General features: G+C 47.7%; 1 protein-coding gene across 7 annotated transcripts; it reads left to right on the top strand.

The window, feature by feature from the left end:
* The first annotated feature begins 148 nt into the window (after positions 1-148).
* shank3b (SH3 and multiple ankyrin repeat domains 3b) lies at positions 149-25,316 on the top strand. 7 transcript variants are annotated; one of them, XM_028399882.1, is made up of 28 exons: positions 3,631-3,646; positions 4,056-4,373; positions 12,250-12,421; positions 12,540-12,579; positions 12,648-12,743; positions 12,959-13,030; positions 13,155-13,263; positions 13,349-13,500; positions 13,580-13,709; positions 13,836-13,873; positions 13,980-14,096; positions 14,187-14,264; positions 14,339-14,405; positions 14,530-14,752; positions 14,836-15,011; positions 15,091-15,204; positions 15,603-15,678; positions 15,767-15,849; positions 16,075-16,199; positions 16,315-16,447; positions 16,768-16,848; positions 17,653-17,783; positions 17,884-17,977; positions 18,069-18,671; positions 18,751-19,041; positions 19,133-20,423; positions 20,501-20,527; positions 21,070-25,316. In XM_028399882.1, exons 3-28 carry the CDS (start codon positions 12,285-12,287, stop codon positions 21,662-21,664), a joined length of 5,079 nt encoding a protein of 1,692 aa, XP_028255683.1. In that variant the 5' UTR covers positions 3,631-3,646; positions 4,056-4,373; positions 12,250-12,284; the 3' UTR covers positions 21,665-25,316. The 7 variants fall into 7 exon arrangements, with proteins under 7 accessions (XP_028255679.1, XP_028255678.1, XP_028255684.1 ...); XM_028399878.1 differs by lacking the exon at positions 3,631-3,646 and adding an exon at positions 149-268 and having other exon boundaries at positions 12,540-12,743; XM_028399877.1 differs by having other exon boundaries at positions 3,630-3,646; positions 12,540-12,743.
* Positions 25,317-25,678: the final 362 nt, after the last annotated feature.

Genomic DNA, 25,678 nt, shown 5'->3' with positions numbered 1-25,678 from the left:
TCTGCATATACTGAGTGTGTCATGCTAGCAGTGTGTGGGCTGAACCGATCAGCCTTCCACTCATCCTGCCTCTCCCTCCCTCTTTCCCTCTCTCTCTCTCTCTCTCTCTCTCTTCTTCTCTCTCTCCTTTCGTCTCCAGATTCTCCTCTTCCTCTTTTTCTTCTTTTTTTCCATCCTACATCCTCTCCTCCTCCTCTTCCTCTCCGCTCCTCTCCCCATCTTTTCTTTTCAGTTTATCATCATGGAGAACGAGTCGGTGTTCTTCTGGGTGAGTCTCTCTCTCTCTCTCTCTCTGCGGTGCTGTGTGCGTGTGGTTTCATGTGTGTTTGGCTAAAGCTTTAGTGATATGTTTGCCAGTGTGTGTGTAGGTGTGCAGGTGTGTGTCGGTCACTTGCTGCTGTAACTTTCATAATTATATTTTGTTTACACTTGATCTTTTTTGCTTCTTTACCTACTTCCTGTTGTTTCCTTCATCCATCTGTTCACGTCCTTCTTTCCTTTCCTTCCCCTCTTGTCCTTCAATGCTTCCTTCTCTTCCTGTCCTTCCTTGTTCCTACCTTTCTTTCTTTTACCTTATTTCCACTTATTTGCTCTCTTTCATTTCATCCTCTCTTATTTTTCTTCTTGTCTTCACTCTTCCTGTCGTCTCATCTCGTTCCATCTTTCTTCTTCCATCCTTTACCTCCTTTCCTTTTCTCTTTCCTCACCTCCTTTGCATCCTTCCTTGCTCAGTTTTCCTTTGCTTTTCTTTCTATTTCCTCCGCTTGGCATTAACAGCATCCCTTTATCACCCTCTCTCTCTCTCTTCATGTGTGTGTGTGTGTGTGTGTGTGTTATGTAAGCGCAGCGGCGAGTGTGTAGGCCGTAGTCTCAGTCCGACTATCTAAAAACATGATCTGCTCCAAAAAAATCACTTTAAACAGGAACAGGAAGTCAATTTTTTTACTTTGACACTCTTTTTCACATCATGTGGTTGTCATGGCAACATGACTGAGGACTGGTGGTGTTAACCCAGAGGTTAAACTGTTGGGTTAGCACAACTGCTACTTTTCTATAAATTCCATAAATAAATTCAGAAATTAGTCTGACATCAGTGGCCATTTTGAAATTCCATCGTTGGCAACAGGTCAGAGGTGACAGTTATATTTTTGCTTTTTAACATGCAGCTCTGTGTTGCTGTAATGAGCATGTTTAGCTCGCCCCACTGTGAGCGCTGCATTTAAAGATGGTGGAGATAGCAGAGGAGGGTTGAGGGTTGAAGGCTGTAACAGGTGGATCCTCCATCCACATCCAGATTCAGACCAGCTTACCCCATCACACACACACCCCACACAACATCCATATGTAGTGTGTTAGGCACAATGACAGAGAGCGTGAAGTAAAAAATGACGTAAATACGATAGGTACCATATCAGGATATCAGTTACCATGACCAGACTCCGAGCCTTAAAGTAAGGAAAACATGACAGCGTCATCAGAACCTGCCGGCCTGTCCTGTCCCATGCTTCGGAGTGCTGACTCCAAACATCTGCATTGGATTCCTGAAAACCTCTGACACACCTTACCAGTCCTAGTGCTATGTATCAGGTCATTAATGAGCAGATCTGGATAACAGTGGGGGCCCCTCCACCTCAGTGAGGTGATGTTTAACATCCCCTCTGAATTCTCATGTAGCCTCTGACATGCTGAGGGAACAGGAAGCGCTAACATGCTAACACATGCCGGGGTTTAGGCCTCAGTAGTGATGTTGGGTGTTCATTGGTCCGACCCTGGACATACAGACTGTGATGGAGCAGTAGACGGTAACATCTGTGATTCATGGTGGACAGCTGTCCATTCCAGACAAAACTTCATCCAGTCTCCAACCTTCCTGTCAATGTTGCATCATCAGCTGATGATTCAGCCCACCCCCCTGTTTTCAGCTTACAGGCCTTTGTGGTCATTGTGTGACAGTTTTGTGAGTCTTTGTTGCTGTTGGAGCTCTGAGACTTTTGGTTCTTTCTTACAGAGTTAGCAGTGCAGGGCCCCATGGGATTGTGGGAACCAGAAAGCTTTTCATGTAATCCCTGATGTATAGATGCAGGCTGTGGCTGGATGTGGATGTTGGAGCTGCTGCAGAGTGGATTCAGGATCCTCGGTCGCCTCCTCGATTCTGGTCTGGGTCTGCCCTGAGATCGCCAATCCTACTCTGCTGCGAGGGGAAGGAGGCGAACAGACTCTCAGTTTTTAGGTTCCCACTGATGTGTGAAACTTGACAAGATAAAGTGTGTGTCAGAGGGAGAGAATACTGAGTGCATTATCAGCTCCTGCCATTGGTTACCATGGTAATGGCCAAGGGAGCTACATTTCCAGGACACACACACACTCATCCTGTTCACACCTAACAATGAAATGCATCTTTGGAGATCTGAGCACAACTGTACAGCTTCAAGTCACACACACCAGAAACACACCTGAGCTGATCAGGACGTTCAGACAGCAGAAAGTCCTCGTTCAGTCAGATCAACCTGTGGAGGAATTCACAGATGATACAGTCACATCCCCAGAACAGCTGTTTGACGTGAATGTTAGAACCACCAAGATCCTCGAGTTAGACTACGCAGCTGCAACACAAGTCCAACTGGCAGTCTTCAAGCTTTGAGCTTGTGTGGAACAAGGTTTGGTTTTGACCAATCAGAGTGCAGCTTGTGAAGACTTTGCTTTGATAACAGCTGCTACTAGCTCGTGACACATAGTGACTGAAAGATCCTGTGGACCAATCCCCTCTGTTTACAAAGTCAGGTGGTCAAAGGAGGTGTAATGAGCTTCAGCTGTGTTCGGTTCACCCCCGAGTATTTCTGTTATTATGAATGTGATCAATTAGCAGCTCGACAATACAAACGAAGCAGAGGTCTAAAAATGTTTCCAAACCATAAATTAGCTGGAGAAGCGCTGTCATTAGCCTGCAGAGCTGTTTGTAAATAAACTGTGGTGCCCATATTTTTAATAATGAAGGAACTTGTCACTCAGTGTTTTGTGTAGTTTTTGGACAACAATGGAGCTCTGTCGCACAGAAGCAACATATACAGACAACTGATAGCAGGATATGTTTGGTGTGGGTTTTGTCTCAGAGAAAGTCAGAAATGGAGGATCCTATCAGACACAGGCGTACAGCTAACTGTGTGAGGACCTGTCGGCGTGCACGCCTGACACGGTCCTCACTTTGTGTGGCGACTCTGTTTGTGTGTTTCCGTTAAAGAATTGTCAATGAGTGTCCTCACAAGCCCAGAAGTACAAATGGTGCGCGTTTGTTATCAGTGCTGTCCAGCTTCTCACCTTTTTCCTGCCAAACATCCATTTCCTTGGCAACGCAGACGGGAAACAGGAAGTGTGAGTCACAGGAAGTGCATCTAATCTTTCTCAAGTCTTTTATTGTTTTTTTAAAAGATTGTTTTCTTGTTTCCAACATGTCCTCCTGCTGTCTTCGTTGCCGTGGAAACATATTCTTTTTTTTCCAGACAAACCCACACAGACCAGCTGGCTAGCATGCTGTTAGCAATTAGCAGGCTACAAGCTGTCTGGCAGTATGGTACCATAAGTTAATAGGCTGCCAGAAGTCAACAGCTGGTTGCTAACAGAATGTCCTCCAAGCTAGCATGCTACACAGGTGTGTAGTTGACTGTCCTTTCTTCTTCATAGACAAAGCTCTGCTGCACAGAGAGCTGGACGTTAGTGTCCATACATGCTAGCTGCTAATGAAGGCTAACGGTAAATCCTGATCTGCTGCTGAGGCCTGACAGTTTTTTTGTCTTCAGCTCAGAATAGAAACAGAAATAAATCGATATCTGAAACTTTACATAATGCTGGCAGCTTGGCGGCAGCTTTACGTCTCTCTGTCGTCCCTGTTGCCATGCTAACGCTACACATTGTGTAAGTCTGACCCAGTTCTGCTTTAATTACTCCAACATCTCCTGACATGTTTTTTTCCTTCTTCTCCCTGCTCCTCCTCCATATCCTGGCCTCCCCTCTCCTTTACCTCCCACCCGTCTTCCTCCCGCTCTTCCTCCCTTTTACAGGATGGGCAGGGCAGCTCCCAGAATACAGTCTGAAACTCTGAGACTCCCCTGCAGGATTACCACTCATTAACTACAGCGGGTTCTGGTCGTTTGTGAGGAAGAGCAACATCCACAGGAAGTACTACTGCGAAGAGTTCTGCTGCTGCTTCAGGACAACACCAGAACACAGAAACCAGGCATCTCAGGCTGAACCAGGAACCGGGCCAGATCCAGCACATCACCAGTAACCGAGTCAGACCAAAGCAGACCAGAACCAGAAGAGACCAGCAGAAAGCAGTAAAGGCCCGTGGAAAAGTTTGATGGGACTGCTGACCATAGGTGAGTTTCTGTTCCTGTGTGGGGGTTTAATCTGAGAATCTGTTACTAGAAGCAGGACCTGCTGCTGGATGCAGGTTTAAAATCAGCCTCTGACCTTGTGTGTCCGCCATGGTATCTGTATCTGCAGCTCCTGGAAGGGATTTGATGTTTTTTCTTGGTGTTTCAGTCACATTAGTCATAACTGCTTGATATCAGGAGAGTCGCTGACTCACAGGTGTTGATCCACTAATGAATATACTCCTTTTAAACTGGGGACATTTTTAAAGCAGAAAGCATGTCCAGACTTCTGAATCAATTTTGCCTCTTTTGTCCTTGTTGTGTTTTGAGTCCTTTTTTGTCTTTATAGTCTTTGCACAGAAGACACCGCAGCCTCAGTAATCAAACAGGAAGAAGAACACTGTTCAACATTATTGACCAGCATTATTCTCATATCTGTGTCACACTGACTGGTTTATCTGCCCTGTATTCACATCACACATGTCTCAGGATCAGTGAGGTGCTTGAGGCCTCAGGGCAGGTTCTGCTGCTCTCCTCTGAATATTTAAGGTCATCCGAGTCTTTTTCTGTCAGTCTTTAAGTGACACATCATTCAAACACGGAAACCTTAAATCATGTTAGCAGGCATAAAGAAGACTGATTACACAGCTGTCAGCTTTACAAGTGACTGACGTCAAAGTTGAAATACTACACTCGAAACATTTTCTGTTTAACTGTGATCATTGTCAGCTGGAGACACAGACGCCCCCGGTGATACTGAGATCACAAACTCCCACAATTCCACCTTCCAGGCTGTGAGCTCATGTTGAACCTCTGCTGGTTTGGACCCCTGTCATTTACAGTTTGGTAGCTTCAGCTAACACAGTATGTCCATTATGAGTCCATGATGAGTCCATAATGACACAGACTTTCAGTCATTCTTGATCAGTTTTTTGATGGTTAAATCAGTGTGTCTGTCCCCAGAGTCATGTGAATAATCAGATTTCAGATCTCACTCTTATTACTGAAGAACATAGCTGCAGCATTGTTCAGGCTGTGTGGGAGGACAGCGTCTCTGCTCAGGACAAAAGCTGGAAATGATCAGAATGTTAACCCCGAGTTATTCCAGGACAAACCCCCCCGCTCCTCTGATCGAACCAGGATTTCAACTTTCCTTCCCGGGACCATGATCCAGAGCCAGAAACCTGTGTGGGCACCGAACATCCCAGATGAGATCGGTTTTGAAGGAAAAACCTGAGCACCGACCCAGAGGAGCTGTTACATAACTCAGCGCTCTGCAGAGGAGAGCGGAGGAAAAACAACCGCTGTGAGCAACACAAAGGCTGCTCCTGCTCCCACTAGGCGCTACCTGAAGGACCCATCCACAGCTACAACAGCACACATAAAGATAACAGGCTGCTGCGCCTTTTCCAGGAAATGTGCTTTGATCGCTGAAGGTGGAGCAGAAACGTTTCACTTACTGAGACTGAGTTTCAGTCTGAAGGAGGAGAAGGAATGAAGAGAGGAACAGGCCCACACAAAATGGAAGGAGGACTGCAGACGCGGGACTTCCAGGTGTTTGAAGGTCTTCATTGAAGACTAAACCTCCTCTCCTATAAACTAGAAAGTGCAGCTCCAAACTCATTTTAATTTCACATTCCTCTCTCGCCCCTTTTTACTCCCACTCAGAGTGGCTTTTGTCTGCAGTGTGAAAGGCTGCCATCAGCACTTATTCGTGACAATGGTTCTCTATCAGCTGCAGGTTCAGCTCCACACGGCAGCAATGTTAAAGGGATGTCTGGATCAATGTGTCACAACTCAGGGCTTCACAACCAGAGAAATCAGAAAAAGAGCGGTGGCATTCCAGACTCAAACACCCAGAATGCAGTTGAACGGTTGCTGCTCCAAACAGCCAATCAGAGGTGAGGTTAAACTCTGAGGACAGTCCAGTTTTTCATCCAAAAACAAGAACCATTTAAGACCACACAAATGGCCCAATTCTGATGCTAATCCATCCATCCATCCATCTTCTACTGGTTATCCAGGGTCGGGTCACAGGGGCAGTAGCCTAAGCAGTATGTTGATGAAGAATCTCAGTCGTCCAGGTCATCATACGTAGAGAAGATTGAAGCAAGGCGTCTGGACTTGTAGAGTTTTCTAGAAGACGTTTCGCTGCTCATCCAAGCAGCTTCATCAGTTCTAACTGTTTGTTGGGGAAACATGGTTTATATGTGGTTACAGACCTATGTGGGTGGGTCTGGGTAAAACTTAAAAAAACAATAGCACTAAATGTTTCCATACTTACCTGTGATGTTCTGGCTGACTGGGCCAGGTGTGTCTAACGACTGGCTAACGACTATGAAACTGCCGGAGGGGGACTGGTTGACAGCCCTTTGTTCTTACTGTGAGTATGTGCAAACTTCCTGGGAATGGATGGAATCACTGCATTGTATGTGGTAGAAAGATGATGTCTGAGGCCACCACCTCTGTTAAGGGAAGGTTTTTCCAGCTTAACATAGATGGCTTCCTTGACTCCTCTTTCATACCACCTTTCCTCCCTGTCTAAAATGTTGTCCTCAAAGGAGTGTCCTTTGTCTTTGAGGTGGAGGTGAACAGCTGAGTCTTGTCCTGAGGAGGTGGCTCTCCTGTGCTGAGCCATTCTTCTGTGGAGTGGTTGTTTAGTTTCTCCAATGTACAGATCAGAGCATTCCTCACTGCACTGGACTGCATATATCACATTGCTGTGTTTCTCCCTGGGAATCTTATCCTTCGGGTGAACCAGTCTCTGTCTCAGTGTTGTCATAGGTTCGAAATGGACCGGGATGACATGGTTGTTGAAGATCCTGCGGAGTTTCTCTGATACTCCTGACACATATGGAATGGAGATGTTCTTTCTCCGCCTGGTGTTGTCCTTCTTCTTGTTGTTGGGGGGTCTTGTTTTTGTGGCTTTGATGAGTGCCCACTTCGGGTAGCCACATGTTTGCAGGGCCTTCCTGATGTGGTGTTGCTCCTTCTTCTTCCCCTCTGAGCTGGTGGGTACAGTTTGTGCTCTGTGCTGCAGGGTCCTGATGACTCCCAGTTTGTGTTCCAGTGGGTGGTGTGAATCAAATAACAGGTACTGGTCCGTGTGTGTGGGTTTCCTGTACACTTCCACATTGAGGCTCCTGTCTCCTCAATATGTACTGTGCAGTCCAAGAAGGCCAGATTGTTGTCCTTGGTGTCCTCGCGAGTGAACTTGATGTTGTTATCCACTGCGTTGATGTGTTCTGTGAACCGTTCCACTTCGTTGGTCTTGATTTTGACCCAGGTGTCATCCACATATCTAAACCAGTGGGTGGGGGTGGTTCCAGGATAGGAACTCAGGGCTCTTCTCTCCACTTCTTCCATGTAGAGGTTGGCCACAATAGCAGTAGTCTTTCTCTTCCAACCATCCAGTGGGATGCTGAGGTCAGCTGTGAGATGTAATTCTTCTAGCATGTCCTGGGTCTGCACTGGGGCCTCCTCCAAGATGGACATGACCAGAACATCTCACCAGGGAGACACCTGGTTCGAATGTCCCCCAGGTGCCAAACCACTCAAAGCTGCACAAGGGCAGCTCTGAAAAAACTTACAATATGAAAGCTAAGACTGGCTGTGGTTGTTTCTTCCTGTTTATTATGGGGATCATGAAGTCTGGATCCAGCTTTCCTCTGTCCATGTGTGGACCGAAGCTGTCCTGTCAAATGTTTGTGGACGCTGCAGACAGAGACTCCAGCAAGTGTCCCTGCCCAGGACCAGCAGCTCTGCACCGCTCTGCTCAGAGACTCCTTGTGATGTCCGATCCCTCTGAACTGTCTGCTGCTCCTGTAGCTGTGAGTCCACCACAAGTGTGTGGAAAATGTGGATATGTAGTTTAGACAGCAGCTGTTATAAATATTGCCAACAGCACCACCTGCTGTGTTGGAGTGTTTGTATTTCTGCACTCTGGCTTTGCTTTTATTCTTCCGTTGGTGCCATTAAACCACTACAGAAGAAGACAACGGTCGTAGGTTCATTTGGTGTTTCGACCTTCGACATTGTCTTCATGACTTGTGTGTCGTCATGAACTCACTTCATGTTATGTTTACACCAACTTCAAGTTACAGCCAGTTTTGGGCTGTTTATGAAGTAGTAATTTGGATAAAGGTCCTCCCTGCTCACAGCTGTAAACTGTGTGAGGGAGTTCTCTCACAGCACTAAAGTGTGTCACAGATTCATATTTGAACAGCTGTCAAAGCGCCAGCTCACCTTCACTCTGAAGGTTAATCTGTCAAACGACAGTGAAAAGCTTCAGCAGCTGCTCAGATAAAACTCTGCCACAGAAAACAGCATCATCATCATCATCATCACCATCATCATCATCACCATCAGCAGCAGCAGCAGTCCAGTCTTCCCTCTCAGAGCAGAAAGGTTTTATAACGTGGCTGTGAGCCTCTGATTGGTGGAGGTGAAGTGTTTTCTGAAGTGGAGCTGATTACAGAGTCTGACCTGAGCTGGTTTACTCTGCTCAGGGCTGGTTTAGCCCATCAAACACTAGCATGCTGCTAATGGCTGCTGATTGGTCAGTTCAGATTAGGACTGATGGGGACAGGAGGTCCTCCGTCCATGGTGAGCGACCTCAGATATACTCTCTATAGGGGCTCTGCTGCTGCTGGTTGATGTGTCCAATCAGAACAGAGGATGCTGGGAAGTGGCTCATGATGTCTCATGTCACTGATCTAAAAATGGAACCATATTGATTGTTTGAAGACACTGAATCAAATTAACACTTTAACTCCAGGAACGTTCAGTGATATGACCTGCTAATTGCTAACAGATATATGACCACATATCTTCTGGACTGTCTGCAGACTGCAACCTACAGGGAGGATCTGGCAGTGAGAAGTTTCTACTACTCATTAATCCCAATGTGAGGGAACACCAGAGCTAATGTGGGTGTGGCAGCACATTTTAACCAGTAAATTAACCAATGCTGAGGTAGTAAGCTAGCTAACTAACTCTTTGGGTAAAAAGCTGGCTAATGATGATTTCTAATTTCCAAGATGGATGAAAAGCAGGGCGTGAGCTATTAAGAAACACGCTGAAATCAATGCTTTGTTGAAGCAGATGGCGCTGGTTCTCCAGCTTGGAGGGATGAGGTGACTGTTAAATCAGCGCTGCCACTCGTTGAGCGCCAGTCTCCTCGCTGCTCTTCAGCGGATCGTTTTTTTTTATTTCAGCAGGAAGCTGTTAGCAAAGACCTGTCAGGAGGCCTTTTCATGGATCAAACCATTCACGGATTCAAACTGTTCAGCAAAGAGCACCAAAGAGATGCTAAACATGGACGGGATGAACATCTGTGGTCGACCTGTCTATGACCTCCACCCAGTGCATGCTGGGAGTCTGAACAGCAGTGAGTGAAAAGAGTCTTTTAAAGTGATCTGTGACATTTCACCATCTGACATGTTGTCCTGTGAGTGGAGGATTCCTCCACACAGGCTCAGGCAGCGGCGTTAAATATCGCAGCAATTACCGCCTTTTACTGTAGTAAATGAAAGGAAGTGATTCATGTGTCTGAGTCCCGCGTGATGTTTGCTTTGCCTCTGTTCATTTTAAGCGTGCTGTGAAAATCAGCTGCGAGGGTTTTGGATTCTTAAGTTAAATCAGCTGAGAGCAGAGGCTGTTTAAAAAACCCTCAGTGCTGCTTTTAAGGATTCTCAGACTTCACAGATCATTGCTGCAAGGAAGGAATTAACAGCAGGCGATGAATGGGAGTGCAGTGACAGGATGCAGAGCCATTCCATCGGCCTGAAAGGGAAATGCCACAAATTGTTTCACAAAAGGTAGACAGGTGAAGTCATGACATCACTTCCTGGTCTCCACTAACTGCATTAATGCAGTGAAATCTCTAGTTTAGAGAATCATGTCAGATCAAGCGGTTTGGTCCTTTTACACACCTAGGCCTGTCCTTGCTTCTCCTCCTCCTGTTACTTTATATTGATCTTATATTAGAAATTAATACCTTTAATCTATGGAGTGTGGATGGATGTGAAGGACAACAGTGGCCGAGCGAGGCTGACAGAGACAGAGAGAGAGAGAGTCAGCAGGTCGGTAGTTTTGAACTGCGAAAATTGTTCAACTGTGTTGCCATAGCAACAGTGAGCATGTAGATCAGGAGGCTTTTTTAAAGACACACACACACTCACTGTGAGTGTATGACACAGTGAGGTTAGCACAGGATTCCCCGCTATTCCAGTTTCTATGACAACTCACAACTCACAACTCTCCCTCTCCGTGCCTTTCATCCTCAACTGTAATGGAAGCAGCCATTAAGTCCTGACTCCAGCTCCGCGCCGCTTTATTGGCATGAATAGTAATCAGCCACTAATTAGCAGCAATGATGATTAATACAGACGATAATTAAAGAAGTAATAATGTCATGTTGTAGAATCAGCTGCTGACTTAGTTACCTTTAGTGAACTGCACTCAGAGTTGTTGTGTTTTGTGGGTTTTTGTGAACCAGGATCAGTGTATGTGTGGGTTCATACACAGGCTGATCCACGGTTGCAGATATTTCATTCACGTAAGCTGCAGAACGCTGCAGGTCAGACAGATACTCTCTGAATGTTGGTCATGTGACTGCTGCTCACATGAGAGTCAAATATACCCCCCTCCTCCTAGAGGTTGCAAGGGGAACTGCAGTTTTTAACTCTTCATCTCTCAGCCCTGGCTGCTGCCGCTTGGTTTTCAGTTAAAGTGCTGAGCAGAACAATCCGACGTGTCTGTGTGTGTGTTCAGAGGCTGAAAAACAGGATGTGATGTAACATCCAGAGGCCATTATTAGCACTGAGGAGGGTGGAGGTCAGATCAGAGCCAGCGTCAGCAGGCGGTTGGTGTGCGATGGAAAGCAGCCATGTTTGTTTGTTAACCTGTGTCTGAAAGTGTAAATATCTCCAGTGAGAGGTGTCTGTGGGCTGGACGACGTCTCTGTCCTCTCTGAGTCTGTCTGACACAAGGACAGACTCTTTAATAACACGATGAACACACTGAATTTACAGAAGAGTTTTTCTTTATATGTAACAGCCTCTGTGTGTGTGTTTTGCAGTAAAATACAAAAGGCTAAAAAATAAATCATAACTAGCGAATTATAAACCATTACACAGCCACAGCCGTCCCCTCGCCTATCCTCTCTTCTCGTCTTTCCTGCCATCTATTTTCCACTAAAGTACACAAAATTGCACATATACAAAACACAAGTCCTCCTTCCAGTAGGTGGCGCTATGAGTGAATCATCATTTTAGCACATCAATCTGTTCAAACTTGGACTCTCATCATGAAAGCAAAGAGTTACGCATATTGCATGAAGTATGTGGGAGGTACAGTCACAAACACATCCACTTCTTGTTTGTCGGAGGAAGGGTTAACTTTGTGACGGTGCCACAGCCCGACCGTATGACCCAGACCAAAGCTTTTGATTTCTAACACTTTAAGAGGGACCGACTGAATTTTCAGCTTGGACAATTCCCCCTAGGACGAGTTTGTTCACGACAAGTGCGAAACGCAAAATGTCGCAAGTTCCTGTATGCTTTAGAGGATTCTTCCAAGAGACCTAACCCAGACCACGTTCTAGGGGGCGCTGCAGAGCTTTATAGCCAATGATGCTTGAGGGGTAATATCAAACTGAAATGTAAAATTGAAATTTGTCACACAATAATAATATAAAATACAAAGAGCTGATCAGGTCAGCCTTCATCATGGACTGAAGCAGAGGCGGTCCCGTCCCTCCTCTCCTGCCGCTGCAGCTCTGTGACATGCAGTTCTGACACCTGGGTGATGTAACAGCGTTTTTCTCACCTCCAGCGATACTAACGCGCCTCTCTCTCTCTCTCTCTCTGTGTTTCAGCCACATGCCTCTGAGTCCGGCTGCTGACACCAAACATGATCGCCCACGGCAACAGGCGGTTACTAACGGCAACCCGACAGGCTCTGCTGTTGCCAGGGACGACGACGCAGATGACACGCCCCCTGGAAACAGCATCGTTGTCCGAGTCGGCATTCCGGACCTGCAGCAGACGGTAACACGCGGATGTGTATGGATGTGTGTTCACATAAGTATAAGACACAGCACAAACCTGTCTGTGTGTGTCCGCCCGTCTCTGTCTCTGTGTGTCTCTCTGTCTCTGGCTCTCTCAGAAGTGTTTGCGGTTGGACCCAGAGTTACCAGTTTGGACCAGTAAGCAGAGGCTTCTGATGACGTTGACTCAGTCTCTGTCGGATGTTTTGAACTATGGTCTCTTCCAGCCGGCGTTCAACGGCCGAGCCGGAAAATTTCTGGACGAGGAGCGACTGCTGAAGGAGTATCCTCTTCCTCCCATCACACCCATCCCGTACCTGGAGGTAAAAACTGCCTCGGGCTGAGGGACATGTCTGTCCACCTCACTGTGTGTCATGCACATCAGACAGACTCTCTGAATGTTTGTCATGTGACTGCTGCTCCCATGTGAGTCTGTCATGGCTTCCTGTGTGTTGCTGAGGAGAGCAGAACTTTTTGTCTTTCAAACGTGGGCTGCCTTCGTTACAAACTAACCCTGTGTGTGTCTGTCTGTGTGCAGTTTCGTTACAAGAGGCGAGTTTACACACAGACCTACGTGGATGACAAACAGCTGGCAAAGCTGCACACAAAGGTAAATCACACAGTTCGGTGTGATTAGGTGCATTTATACCTGTCAGTACAAAGATGTTTTAAGAACAATAATTACAGACTTTACATTAATTTGTGGCAATGATGGGAAAACTGAATGATTTCAGGCCAACCTGAAGCGCTTCATGGAACATGTGCACCAGAAGAATGTGGAGAAGGTTTCCAAATGGCTGGAAAAAGGCCTGGACCCCAACTTCCATGACTCCGACAGCGGAGGTGAGTGGGAAGGCATTTACCAGGAAGTAGACAGAGCCCTGGTTCTGTAGGCGTCTTTGCTCAGAGTTGTGTTGTCGTGTCTCAGAGTGTCCTCTGACGCTGGCGGTGCAGCTGGAGGAGAGCTGTGAGCTCATCAAGGTTCTCCGCAGTGGAGGAGCCCATCTGGACTTCAGGACCAGAGACGGGATCACGGCTCTGCACCGGGCTGTCCTCTGCAGGAACAGCGCCGCCCTGACGGTAACGAGACACCTCAGACGCTCACGCTCATTCAAAGGAAGCAGAATTTAAACCTCTGATTCCTGTTTTCTGTCCTCAGACTCTGCTCGACCTTGGGGCGTCTCCAGATTACAAGGACAGCAGAGGTCTCACTCCGCTCTATCACTCGGCCATGGTGGGTGGCGCCCCCTACTGCTGCGAGCTTCTGCTGCAGGACCACGCCTCCATTGGTACGAATCTGTGTGTGGTGGTGACATTATCGCCGCCCTTTAAACATCATGGCTGCTGTGTTTTTTTTGTATCTTTTTGTGGTGAAACACACTGTGCTGAAACAGTTCTTGTTGTCATGGTTACAGGGATGACTGATGAGAATGGGTGGCAGGAGATCCACCAGGTGACAAACACACAGACACACACACACACACACAGACAAATCAGTTAAATTACTTGCACCGATGACATGTTCAAGCTCTGTACAATTATGATGTGTGTGTGTTCAGGCATGTCGCTACGGCAACGTGCAGCACTTGGAACACCTGCTGTTCTACGGCGCTGACATGAGTTCCCAGAATGCATCAGGAAACACCGCACTGCACCTCTGTGCTCTCTACAACCAGGTAACACACACACACACACACGCTCACTCACACACAATCATTAGTCATGTTTTGTGTGAGTTAATAAAGTGTCGGCTGCTGCTCCTGCAGGACAGCTGTGCCAGAGTGCTGCTGTTCAGAGGAGCCAACAAGGACATAAAGAACTACAACAACCAGACGGCCTTTCAGGTAACTAGAACAACAACTATTTATATGTAATGAAGAATCAAACGGCTTTAGTTATAAAGTGTGTGTGTGTGTAGGTGGCGATTATAGCTGGAAACTTTGATCTGGCAGAAATCATCAAGATTCACAAATCATCTGACGTTGGTGAGTTTAAACACATTTAAATCATGTGTGTGTGTGTCGGGTGTGTGTGTGTGAGTCACAGCAGCTGGATGTTAATGTTGTCTGTGTGTATTAACATTTGTGTGTATTCATATATGTGTCTAAGTAGTTCCCTTCAGAGAAACTCCCTCCTACACAAAGCGGCGCCGAGCCGGCCTGGCGCGGACGCCGGCCGGAAACGGCCTGGCATCACCTCGCTCACTGATTCGCTCAGCCAGTGACAATGCCCTGGAAAGCCCTGCCTCCTCGCCTGGCCCCTCCCTTCAAAGCTTGGAGACACACCATGACACACACACACACTCGCTCCGACGACACACACGCCGCCTCAGGTAATACGTGCGTACAGACACAGACTGTTATATCACGTCCTGGGTTAAATCATGTGACAGGAAGTATTTTTCTCTTACTGCAGCCCAAGCGGTGGTGGTCACGTGGAAACCAGCCCGCCCTCCTCACCACCCGCAACCCCACAGATGAGGAAGAGGAGGCTGTATAGCGCGGTTCCTGGACGCACCTTCATTGCTACCCGGTCCCACGTCCCGCAGGGGCCCGGAGAGATCCAGCTACACCGAGGAGAGAGGGTCAAAGGTTAGACAGGGCTGCGGTGAAAACACGGCATGTACTCAAGAGTGTGCTGGTGCTAATGAGTGTGTGTTGTGCGCCACAGTGCTGTCTATTGGTGAAGGAGGATTCTGGGAGGGAAGCGTCAAAGGAAGAACCGGCTGGTTTCCTGCCGACTGTGTTGAAGAAGTCCAGATGAGACAATACGACCCTAGACTGGGTAAACATTATTATTTACATACAGATTATTGTTATTTTTACTATATTTTATCAGGGAAACAACCTCTGAGACCCAAAAATCCAAACTTTCTGGTGGTTCATGAATGCACCAAGTCAGAAAATATTTATCACTAATTTATTCATCTGTTAAAGGATCCCCCAAAATGAAGTGCTTACACTAATAATGTCACATGACCAACATCCAGAGAGGATCTGCAGCTTTCTGCAGGTGATTCCTGCACACAGACATGTCTGAGTCCTCTCCTGTGATTGTTTGTGTTGAGGAGCTTCATGCTGCAGAGAACAATGAGCCCACACACCATAACACCCAGAAACCACTCCGACTTTAATAACAACACAGTGAGCTGTAATTAAATACATGATGTGTGTGTGTTTCAGAGACCAGGGAGGACCGCACTAAGAGGCTGTTCAGACACTACACTGTAGGCTCATATGACAACTACACCTCCTACAGGTGAAACACCGCCACTGCACCGCTTTACTCAGCTAAAAATATCAATAATCACCTCTCTAGAGTCATAAAGAAACCGTTTGTGTTTTAGCGACTATGTGATCGAGGAGAAGACAGCTGTGCTGCAGAAGAGGGAGAGCGAGGGATTTGGCTTCGTCCTCAGAGGAGCTAAAGGTAGGAACAGAGGGAGGGAGGGAGGAGGAGGGGTGGGTGTTTAGAGGTGATCACAAACTCCTCACTGCTGTTTTCATAACTCCAGCAAGTCTCCTTCACGCTGCAGCTCTGGTTTTCAGTGCGGCCATAAAAGTTGGCGATGGTCAGTTGTGGCCACGCCCCCTCATCACTTCACACTTACATGGATTCACCACAAACATCTCAGCTCATTTTCTCTGTTTCCAGCTGAGACGCCCATCGAGGAGTTTGCCCCGACCCCGGCGTTTCCCGCCCTTCAGTACCTAGAGTCGGTTGACCAGGGGGGTGTGGCATGGAGAGCAGGGCTACGAACCGGAGACTTCCTCATAGAGGTAACAGCATTGAAGCACGAGGTGTTAGTGTGAGAGTCCTGGGCTCTGGTCACACCTAAAGAAATGAACAGTTCCATTAAAGTTCCATGACTTCACCTGTGTGTGTGTTCTGCAGGTGAACGGGACCGACGTGGTGAAGGTGGGTCACCGGCAGGTGGTGTCTCTGATCCGACAGGGAGGAAGTCGCCTGCTCATGAAGGTCGTATCAGTTTCCAGAAAATCTGAAACCAACCTGATCAGGAAGAAAGGTATGGCCGCACACCTGTCCAGAACCTGTCAGGGTGTGATGCAACCAGACCTCTCACAGACACTGAGCAGTGACTGCTGCAGACGGCTGCACAGACAGCCGACTGTCCTCAGTGTTTGTTTCCTTCTTCTTCGTCTTCAAGTTTTTTGTTAGTTTTGACGCATTACCACCAGCAGCTGGTGTGTTTGTGGTAATCAGTTTTTTTAGTTGGTTTGATAAAAAAGTTGTTTAGTGTGTCCCCAGCCTCACACAGATTTTTCACACTCATTTTTTCTGTGACTCTGCACACACCCATTGTTCATGTTGAATACTGTCTTGTAGCTCCGCCCCCTCCAAAACGAGCCCCCAGCACCTCGCTGACACTCCGATCTAAGTCCATGACCGCTGACTTAGAGGACATAGGTAAAAACACACACACACACACACACACAGTAGAGTCAAACTGTAGCAGTGTGTGTTGCTGACCTTTGTTCTGTCTGCAGCCAGGAGGAGACGCTATGGTGAGTCACATGGTGGTTTTTGTTTGTCGTGCTGTGACGCTGTGGTTTCAGTCTTTTGGCATGATGATGTCATGATGTGCCTTTCCACCAGGGTTTAAATTAAGTTCTGGGGTGAAAGCAGCCCCTGTTCCCATGGCCGGAACTCTGGGCACTTTTTTACATTGTACTACATAGTAGTACACTGTAACCTTCCCATGTGGGACCTTTTTCTACATCAGAGGACCTGGAAACTAGTTTTTGTGGAGACTCTTCCAGGTCATGTTTTATTGAGTTTAAACTTCAGCTATTTTTCAGAGGCGTTTCACCACTTCTGAGCAGAACTGGTGAAGCCAATCAGAAAAATGGCAAAAGGTCACTTGGCTAGGCTCCACACTGACTGACTCACATGTTAAGGCACACTCAGAACTGATGCTGGATCTTATACACTCGAGTACAATCAGAAAGGCAACTTCCTGGTTAAGTTCCTCGACGTCTTTTGGTGGAAAAGCATCTACTGTTTCAGTGATGTCATGAAGTTTCAGGGTCTTAGCAGAGACTGAACTGAAGCAGCTGGACTTTGTCATGTCCTCAGTATTTCTAAAATCTTGCTACAGCTCTGGTCCCCGATGTTGTGATGCAGTCCTGATATGGTGGTTTGGTTATTGTGGTGCTACATTTGATTTTAACTAGTTTATCATGTATTCATGCTGCTCTTTACCTCCTCCAGAAAAACTGGATGAGATGTTAGCTGGAGGTCAACAGGAAGTAGTTCTGAGGGCCCGCCCCTCAGACGACTTTAGAGCTGCAACAGTCAAGCAGAGGCCAACAAGCCGGCGGATCACGCAGGCCGAGATTAATGTAAGATGGAGGGGTTAAGATTCAAGGGGTTAGTGGCCTCGGGGCTCTGAATGCTGTGACTGTGAATTTGTGACTAAACGTTTGTTTGTCGTTTGTGTAGTCGCTGTTTGAGCGTCAGGGTTTGGTGCCCCCCTCAGTGCCAGAGAAGAGCACCATGCCGTTACCCAGAGGAATGTCCAGAACCAAGAGCTTTGGTGAGACAGTAAACTGTGCCAGAGGAGCTTCTGACCAATCAGGACATGGGGTGAGTCTGATTGCTGATTTATGTCTCCATGGTTACCACAGGCACACCAGAGGACGACAGGATCTCAGCTCTGATCAACGAAAGCCGGTTTCCCCGGAGCTCCTCACTGACTGACAGCTCCATCCCTCCTCCTCCTCAGACAGCCCCACCCCCACCTCCCTCTGCCTCCTCCACCTCCTCACTTTTCATCCTCGACTCTGGTCCTCCTCCTTCCTTTCTTCCGCCTCCGCCCCCGGCCCGTGGCGAGGGGCTGACCCGCTCCAGCTTCAAACCAGGGGCGGAGCCAAGGCTGCAGGAGCTCTCTGATTCACCATCCAGGAGCCATGCCCATGCCGAACGGCAGAGGAAAGCAAGGTCGATGATAATCCTGCAGGACACGCCCCCGCCGCTGCAGCCAGACACACACACAGGGACCGCGCTGCACACTACCACGCACACCGCTACACACACACTGCACACTGCCACACACACCTCCACGCTGTCTCTCCACAGCACCAGCCCCGCCCTCGGCCACTCGCCACTGTCACGGCGCCGGGGACGACCAATAGAAAACCCTTATGCTAACGTGGGGCAGCAGGCTCCACCCAGCAAACCCCAGAGGAGGAAATCACCTCTGTTGAAACAGCTTCCTGTGGAGGAGCAGGGTTAGCATCGATCGGCTGAATTCACAGATTCACAACAGTTCAATAAAAATGATTGACAATAACTTGTTTTTCTGTCCAGGTCTTGGAATTAAAGATCACGATTCATCCAAGTCTGATGGAACACCCAGCAGCCCCAGTAGGGCGGAGTTGTACCAGCAGCAGGTCCTTTCAGAGCGTGCACGGGTTCAGGGCCGCCGCTCCTCCCTCTTCCTGTCTGTGGAGGGGTCAGGGTCAGAAAATCAGACACCGCCTCTCCTGACTCAGAGCCATTCGATGGACGACCTCGGCGAGCTTCCCCCTCCAGCACCGGTACTATCGCCTTCACCAACGCCTCACACCTTCCTCCACCCACTGACAGGGAAGCCTTTAGGTCAGTCTGGCAGCTTTCTGTGATGTCTTGTGTTTTTTCTTGTTGGACTCCAACATCAAACAAACCCTCTCCACCTCATTTCTGTTCCCAGACCCCTCCTCTCCACTCGCCCTGGCTCTTGCTGCAAGAGAACGAGCGCTCACTGCCCGCACGCCGAGCCCTGAGCCTCGCATTAAAAACATCTCTGCCTCCACCACACCCATCCCCACCCCCTCTGCCAGTCCTGAGGGTCGACACAAACGGACACCTGTCCCCACCCCACAGAGCAGCCCCGAGCCACGATCCAAGCGCACCACTCCTCAGACAAGCCCAGAACAGAGGACCAAGCGAACCACTCCCCAAACGAGTCCAGAGCTGCGGCATAAACGCATCACTCCGCCCCTGTTCCCTGATGGACAGGTGGAGCGTCCAGAAACAGAGGGAGGAGTGACATCGCCTGCTGGCCCCTCCCCTGAGCGCTGGAGACCCTCCCCCTTGCCACCGCTAGCAAATGAGACCCATTCGGCCTTGATTGACAGGCGCAGGAGCCTCACTGTGGGAAGCTCAGAGGAGGAGGGTGGAGCTTACACAGTGACCCTCCCGCCTGCCTTGTTATCGTCCAGTGACGAGGAAACCAGGGAGGAGCTGCGCAGGATTGGTCTGGTGACTCCTCCCCCTGCCTTTGCGAATCCTCCTGCCCCTCCTCCCCCATCCTCCCTCACCTTGTTACCACGACGAGGTGGGGAGGGAGGGGGAGGAGAGAGTGGTCCGGACTCCCTAGGCAGACGAGGAGATGAGGAGGAAGGAGGCGATGAGCGGCTGCATGACAGTTCCTCCTCCCCCAGCTCACTCCCTCCATCCATCACATTAGCTTCTCCTCCTGCTCCAACCTCCCCCTCCTCCCCACCTGCTGCTCACCCATCTCCCTCCCCCGCAGCAACTTCCCCATCAGCCCTAAAGCCTCGCCTTCGCTCACCTATTGGCCGGGGCCGCTCTGCGCTCAGGGACCCGCTGCTGAAGCAATCCTCAGACAGCGAGCTCCTCCCTTCTGCTGCATCCTTGTCCTCCCCCTCCTCCCCGCTCTGCTCCTCTCCCACCAGCGGTGGCCGGCAGCCACGCTATCTGTTTCAGAGGAGGTCCAAGCTTTGGGGTGGTGGGGATGAGGAGCGACGGAGCCTCAGTCCGGAGGAAGGGGGCCGGCCGGCAGCGCTTGGAGGACAGGGATCTGGGTCGGCCGTGGATCTGACCAGCCGGTCTGCATCTGCCCTGGAGCTGAGCGGCAGGGCGGGGTCTGGACTCGATCTGGCCAATCGGCTGCAGCTGCTGAATAAAGACAGTCACTCTCTGGGGGAGGAGCCAAGTCCCCTTGATCCCGGCCGCAGGTCACCAGTAGGAGGCGCCAGGTACATCGTGTTATAAATACTGAACCACTGTGTGTGTGTGAGTGTGTTGTAACAGAAACTGTTTTGTGTTGTTCCAGATGTGTGGACAGTGGAGAGAGTAAATCGTAGGTTTTTAACGCTGGTAAACATTTCTTGATATCGCTAAACGATGCTAAGAGATATTTACATGCTAACAGCTAACTCATGTGCACCTTCTACACAGACGACTAACTACTAAAAAACTATTACTCTCCCATCTGAATGGCTGACGGAACTTAACACCTCAGAAGATTATCCAATCACAGCTTAGCATCAGAAACACATCCTGTCAAGCTTTGTGTTTTTTCACGTGTTGAAAAGGTGCAAAGGTCTGTTAGCATACGTTAGCATCCACAGTGTTACACTAAAAGCTCAGAGTTAGCATATCATTTGCTAGCACAGATGCCCAAAACCCAGATGTCCTATTGACATGTAAATATTTTCCAGCTTTAGCTGCAGTGTTTTAGCTTAATCAGTTAACATTAGCATTATTTAGCTAGCTAACTCAAATTAACTGGTTCTGTCTGACTTTCGGGGTCCATATCTCATGTGAGACTGCAGAGCTTGGCAGGTGTTGGTATGATCACCACGCTCTGTAGTGATGTCATTAATCAATAATGTGTTGCAGGTTGTTTTCTAGTCTGGGTGAACTCCACACCATCTCCCAGCGTGGATATGGAGCCAGCTATACAGTCCGACCAGGAAGCCGCTACCCTGTCACCCGGCGGAGCCCCTCCCCTTCTCCTTCACCCTCTGATAGGTCAATAGGCCTCGCCTCCTCCCCCGCCCCTGGCCCTGAAAGGCCAGATCTGAGTTCAGGTCGCGGCCTAACCATTCTGAAGTCCTCCAGTCTCAGCCTGCCCTCAGAACCAAAGGAGGTTCGGTTTGTGATGCGAAGCGCAAGTGCACGAACCAGATCCCGCTCACCTTCACCCTCACCCCACGCTTCGCCATGCCCCTCCCCTGTCCTCAGTGGGCCCCTGCTGGCCCTCCGGCCATGGAGGCAGCGGCCCCTCAACCTCTGGAATAAATACGATGTGGGTGACTGGCTGGAGAGCGTGGGCCTGGCCGAGCACCGGCAGCGCTTCCAGGAGCATGAGATTGAAGGCTCCCATCTCCCCGCCCTCACCAAGGAGGACTTTGTGGAGCTAGGCGTCACCAGACTGGGACACCGAATCAACATCGAGAGGGCGCTCAGACAGCTGCTGGATGGTTCCACTTGACCCCTCACCTCTGAACACACTCCTCTAGACATCCTGAACTGTGACCTCATAACCCCTGACCTCAGGTCAGACACTAGGCAATCTTCACTAGAAAATCTTAGCAGTGACTGAATCTTTAGACCTTTTTACCAACGCCCAGGTCTCTGATCGACCTCAGAGACATTTTGGAGAATCAGCTCTTTGATCAGTGCTAAACGACTGGTAAATGTCCAGAGGCTCCTCTGTCTGTGAGCAAAGGCACCATTTAAAGAAAGAGAACAGGAAACTGATTTATTTAAACATATTGACAAAACTCAATCAAAGAAAAACAAGGACACACCAGAACTACCAGAGGTTTCATTACGCAAGTCAGCTGATTCTCAGCAGCTCCATCACTCCACCATCAGACCTGACAGCATGCAGTTCAACAAATGTAACAGCGCCAGTCCAAAGAGCCGATCAAAGAGCTGATCTGACAATCTGACTTCAAACACCATGAGACGGGTTTGTGCCGTTCTGCTTCCCCAGGCCAGTCTTAGCTGGACGTTTGCTAGCAGAGCTGAGTGATCCTCCGCCCTGACACCAGGAGGCCACAGCTGATTTCTTCTTTTTCTTGTGACTTAGCTTTTTTTTTTTTTTCAAATATCACTCATAAAGAATTTGTGTTCATTTTGAGTTCATATCTTAACGCAGATCATTTAGAGTTTATGAATAACAAGTAATAATAACGTAGTGGTGATGACTTACAGAGTTTTAAATATTCTGAAAAATGATTTTGAGTTCTTTATGATTTGACAATGAGCTGAATTTCAAGGTCAACTCGGTGATGTTTTGGAATTCATAATGATTTGTCAATGAGTGTGACGTTGTGCTGACGTGCTGTGTGTTTCAGGGAGAGCTGCAGCAGAGCTCCAACTGTAAACCTCTCCGGTTTCTAACCTGCTTACTGAGGGCTTACTGTACATGGTGCTATCTGTTTAAAGCCATCTGTACAGAGAATACTTTCCTCCTCCTCCTCCTACATCTTCCTCACTCCTGAAACTCATTGGTCAGTCCCCTTCAATCAATTGGACCAGGAACCTGGAACAGGAGCAGGCCATAAATGGAGTTTCCTCCCTGCCATATTTGGGACTTCCTCCCTGCCATATGTGGAGTTTCCTCCAGACCACACGTAGAGTTCAAAATACAGCTGCCCAATCAGAGTTGAGGTGTATGTCAATTAAAAATGAAACTTAAAATTTCAATTTGTACAAAATCTAAAACTTTACTAGTTTAATATGTTCTAACAGGAAGCTTTTAGAATGCTAACGCTAGCTGATGCACTTTATACAGAACTGTTTCCTGCTGCAGTTTTTCCAACATGGCTGCTCTATGAACATCAACAACTCTTAAAGACACAGTATGCCTTTTAGCCAGAAACAAGAACTTTCCACTTTAGATTAGCTTAGCACAAAAACTGGAAACAGGGGGAAAATGCTGGCCTAGCGCCATTGACAGCAACAAGCTGGAGCACTAATGAGGCCAACTGCTGCTACAAAATATTATTTTTTCTACATATCCGTAATAACTCTCTGAAGATTATTTCTCTGATTTTTCTCCCTTAAATTAAAATTAGAGCACTGAGTTAAGGTTGTAATACAGCCTTGCCTTTAACAGAACCTTAGATTATTTTACCCCTATACTGAACTCTACTGTTCTTAATGGTTAATTTGAATAAAATCCTGACACGTTACCGCCTCTTCCCTCAAAAGCACAATCGTTTCAGTGCCTGTTTCCATGACAACAGATCATCTGAATCTGTGAACGCCTGCTGAGCTGCAATCACGATTTTCCAATATTGTACAAGTCGACGTGTTTTTATGGACAAAGAAGTACCACAGAGGCAAAGAATGTATAGTCTATGTACAGCACATTACAGTAGACTATAGAGTCTGTATAATATATATTATGGTAGAATAATGTAGCCATAGTGTAACATATGAGGTAGGTCATAGAGGTTGATACAGTCATATTTTGGTAGGCTGTAGTCTATGAAGTCTTTATCCTAATGTGGTGTTCAGTGTTTGTAAACAGCTGCACTGAGCTGGGAGGACAGAGGGGGCACTGTAATGCGAATTAGCGAATTAATTCTCACCGATACAGACATTTTATTTGAAATCCTCCAAACTTCACAGAATCACGGTCACGTTCTGTTCACAACTCTCATTTAAAAGAAAAAAATGGCAGCTGCAGAAATGAACCAGAGCAATACGAGCTTCTCAGTTTATCAAAGGTGAGACTGTGAGACGAAGAAATGCCAAAGATGGAGATCATTTACAGTGTCTGACCAGCAGACGGAGCGGTGCGTGTTTAGTGTCTGTCCCTTGACTTTTCTTACCCTCAGGACAGGGCAGTGAACGCCACACGGTGGCTACAGTAAGCTACAGTAAACACTAAGATGCTAACAACACTCTGAGTGGGGATGAAACAGGTCAGAGACAGAGGCCCAGCCTGAACACGTCCTAACGTGGTGGTGCTTTCTGACAGGAGCTAACAAACATGTCATGGTGGTTAACCTGCCTTTATCCCACTTTTACTAAAAAATAAACATAATAATGTTCATTATGAGACGACAGCGTGACACCGAAGCTGCCGAAAACACTTCAAACACAGAGTGAAGCTGTTTGCACTGACTGAACATCACATACATACATATATATAGTATATAACTACATGCTGTATATATGTATAGTATATATATTATAATGGACTATAGTCTACTGTACAGTCATTCACAGAGTGACAGAGTGAAGTCAGGTTGGATGTAGATCAGCCTCAGACCTCAGGTTGCTGCTGGGAATCCCTCTGTACTTGAGTACACCTGACATGAGGTCATCGTAGGCTTTCTCAGCCAAACAGAAAACCCAGAAGTGAGGTCACTGGTGTTGGGTCTGTGTTACAGTTGAGCTGCTTCCTCAGGTTCGGCCTGGTTTCACGCTCATGAATCACCTCAACGCTTTTAAGTTTTTTTTTTCATCCTGATTTATTCACTAAAAGTGTGGCCATTTTGTCTCTCAGCGGCTTCACTGCTGCTTTAATGACACGGAACTACAGCTCCCAGGGTGCAGTTCACAGGGAAACCGAACACAGAGCTGCATACTCAAATTAATTCATCTGAAATACAGATAAATGTTAACTGATATATTCTGATTGATCAGAGCATTAACCGTTTGTTTATTGATGTAACCAGCAGGTGGCATTCTTTCTCCAGTCACTGCCATCAATGACTTCATGTGGTGAATCAGAAAATGGTTTTGATAGATGGAGACAAAATGGCCGCACACTTTGAGTCACACCAGAGAAATATGAACCAAAATGGCCGCCTTTGCGACATTGACCACCCTCAGCTTCCTGCTGATTGGCTGAGAATCCCGGCTTTCTGTGTGAAACCTCCCTCCTCCTGATCTTCACCTGCTTATAATCATTTTAAGGTTTTATGGTGACCCTCCTCTTCCTCTCTAGCTTCCTCTTTTTACAGTATGGTTGTAGTTTCTTCTGGAGTGAGTGGTGTGTGTGTACTTGTAGTTTTTTCTTCCCTTTTCTAAAAATCTAAGAGCACACGATGACAACTGATGAGCTCTGCAACACACCAGATTGTAACCTTTATAATAAACTGTCATTTATTACAAAGTCAGCCTTCAGCCGTCACGTCTGATTCTTGACCTCTGTCCTTCTCTCACTCTTCAAATAAAGAGTTTACATCAACAAGATCTGTAAAATCTATCCAGTAAAATCTAAACATCCTGCCCTCCTCAGCAACAAGCAGGAAGCCATGATGGAGTCACATGTGAGCAGCAGTCACATGACCAACATTCAGAGAGTATCTGTCTGACCTGCAGCTTTCTGCAGCTGATTTCTGTCTGAATAACTGAGTTATTCTGCACACACACACGCTGACTGCTCTTTGACTGCAGACATGATGGAGTGTGTGTGTGTGTGTGTAGAGGAGCAGTGACCAATCAGAACACACTGACTGATCATGTAAATAATTTAAAA

This window comes from Parambassis ranga, chromosome 2, assembly GCF_900634625.1.
Source record: "Parambassis ranga chromosome 2, fParRan2.1, whole genome shotgun sequence".
Classification (NCBI taxonomy): Eukaryota; Metazoa; Chordata; class Actinopteri; family Ambassidae; genus Parambassis; species Parambassis ranga.
This window is presented reverse-complemented; position numbering and strand designations above follow the sequence as displayed.

What these genes read in the sequence shown, in the direction of transcription:
- shank3b (XM_028399878.1), top strand. Translation starts at nt 12,254, where the DNA reads ATGCCTCTGAGTCCGGCTGCTGACACCAAACATGATCGCCCACGGCAA. An exon ending in ACAACCAGACGGCCTTTCAG is followed by an intron (nt 14,265 to 14,338) that starts GTAACTAGAACA and finishes GTGTGTGTGTAG; the next exon opens with GTGGCGATTATAGCTGGAAA. An exon ending in GTCCAGAACCAAGAGCTTTG is followed by an intron (nt 17,978 to 18,068) that starts GTGAGACAGTAA and finishes TGGTTACCACAG; the next exon opens with GCACACCAGAGGACGACAGG.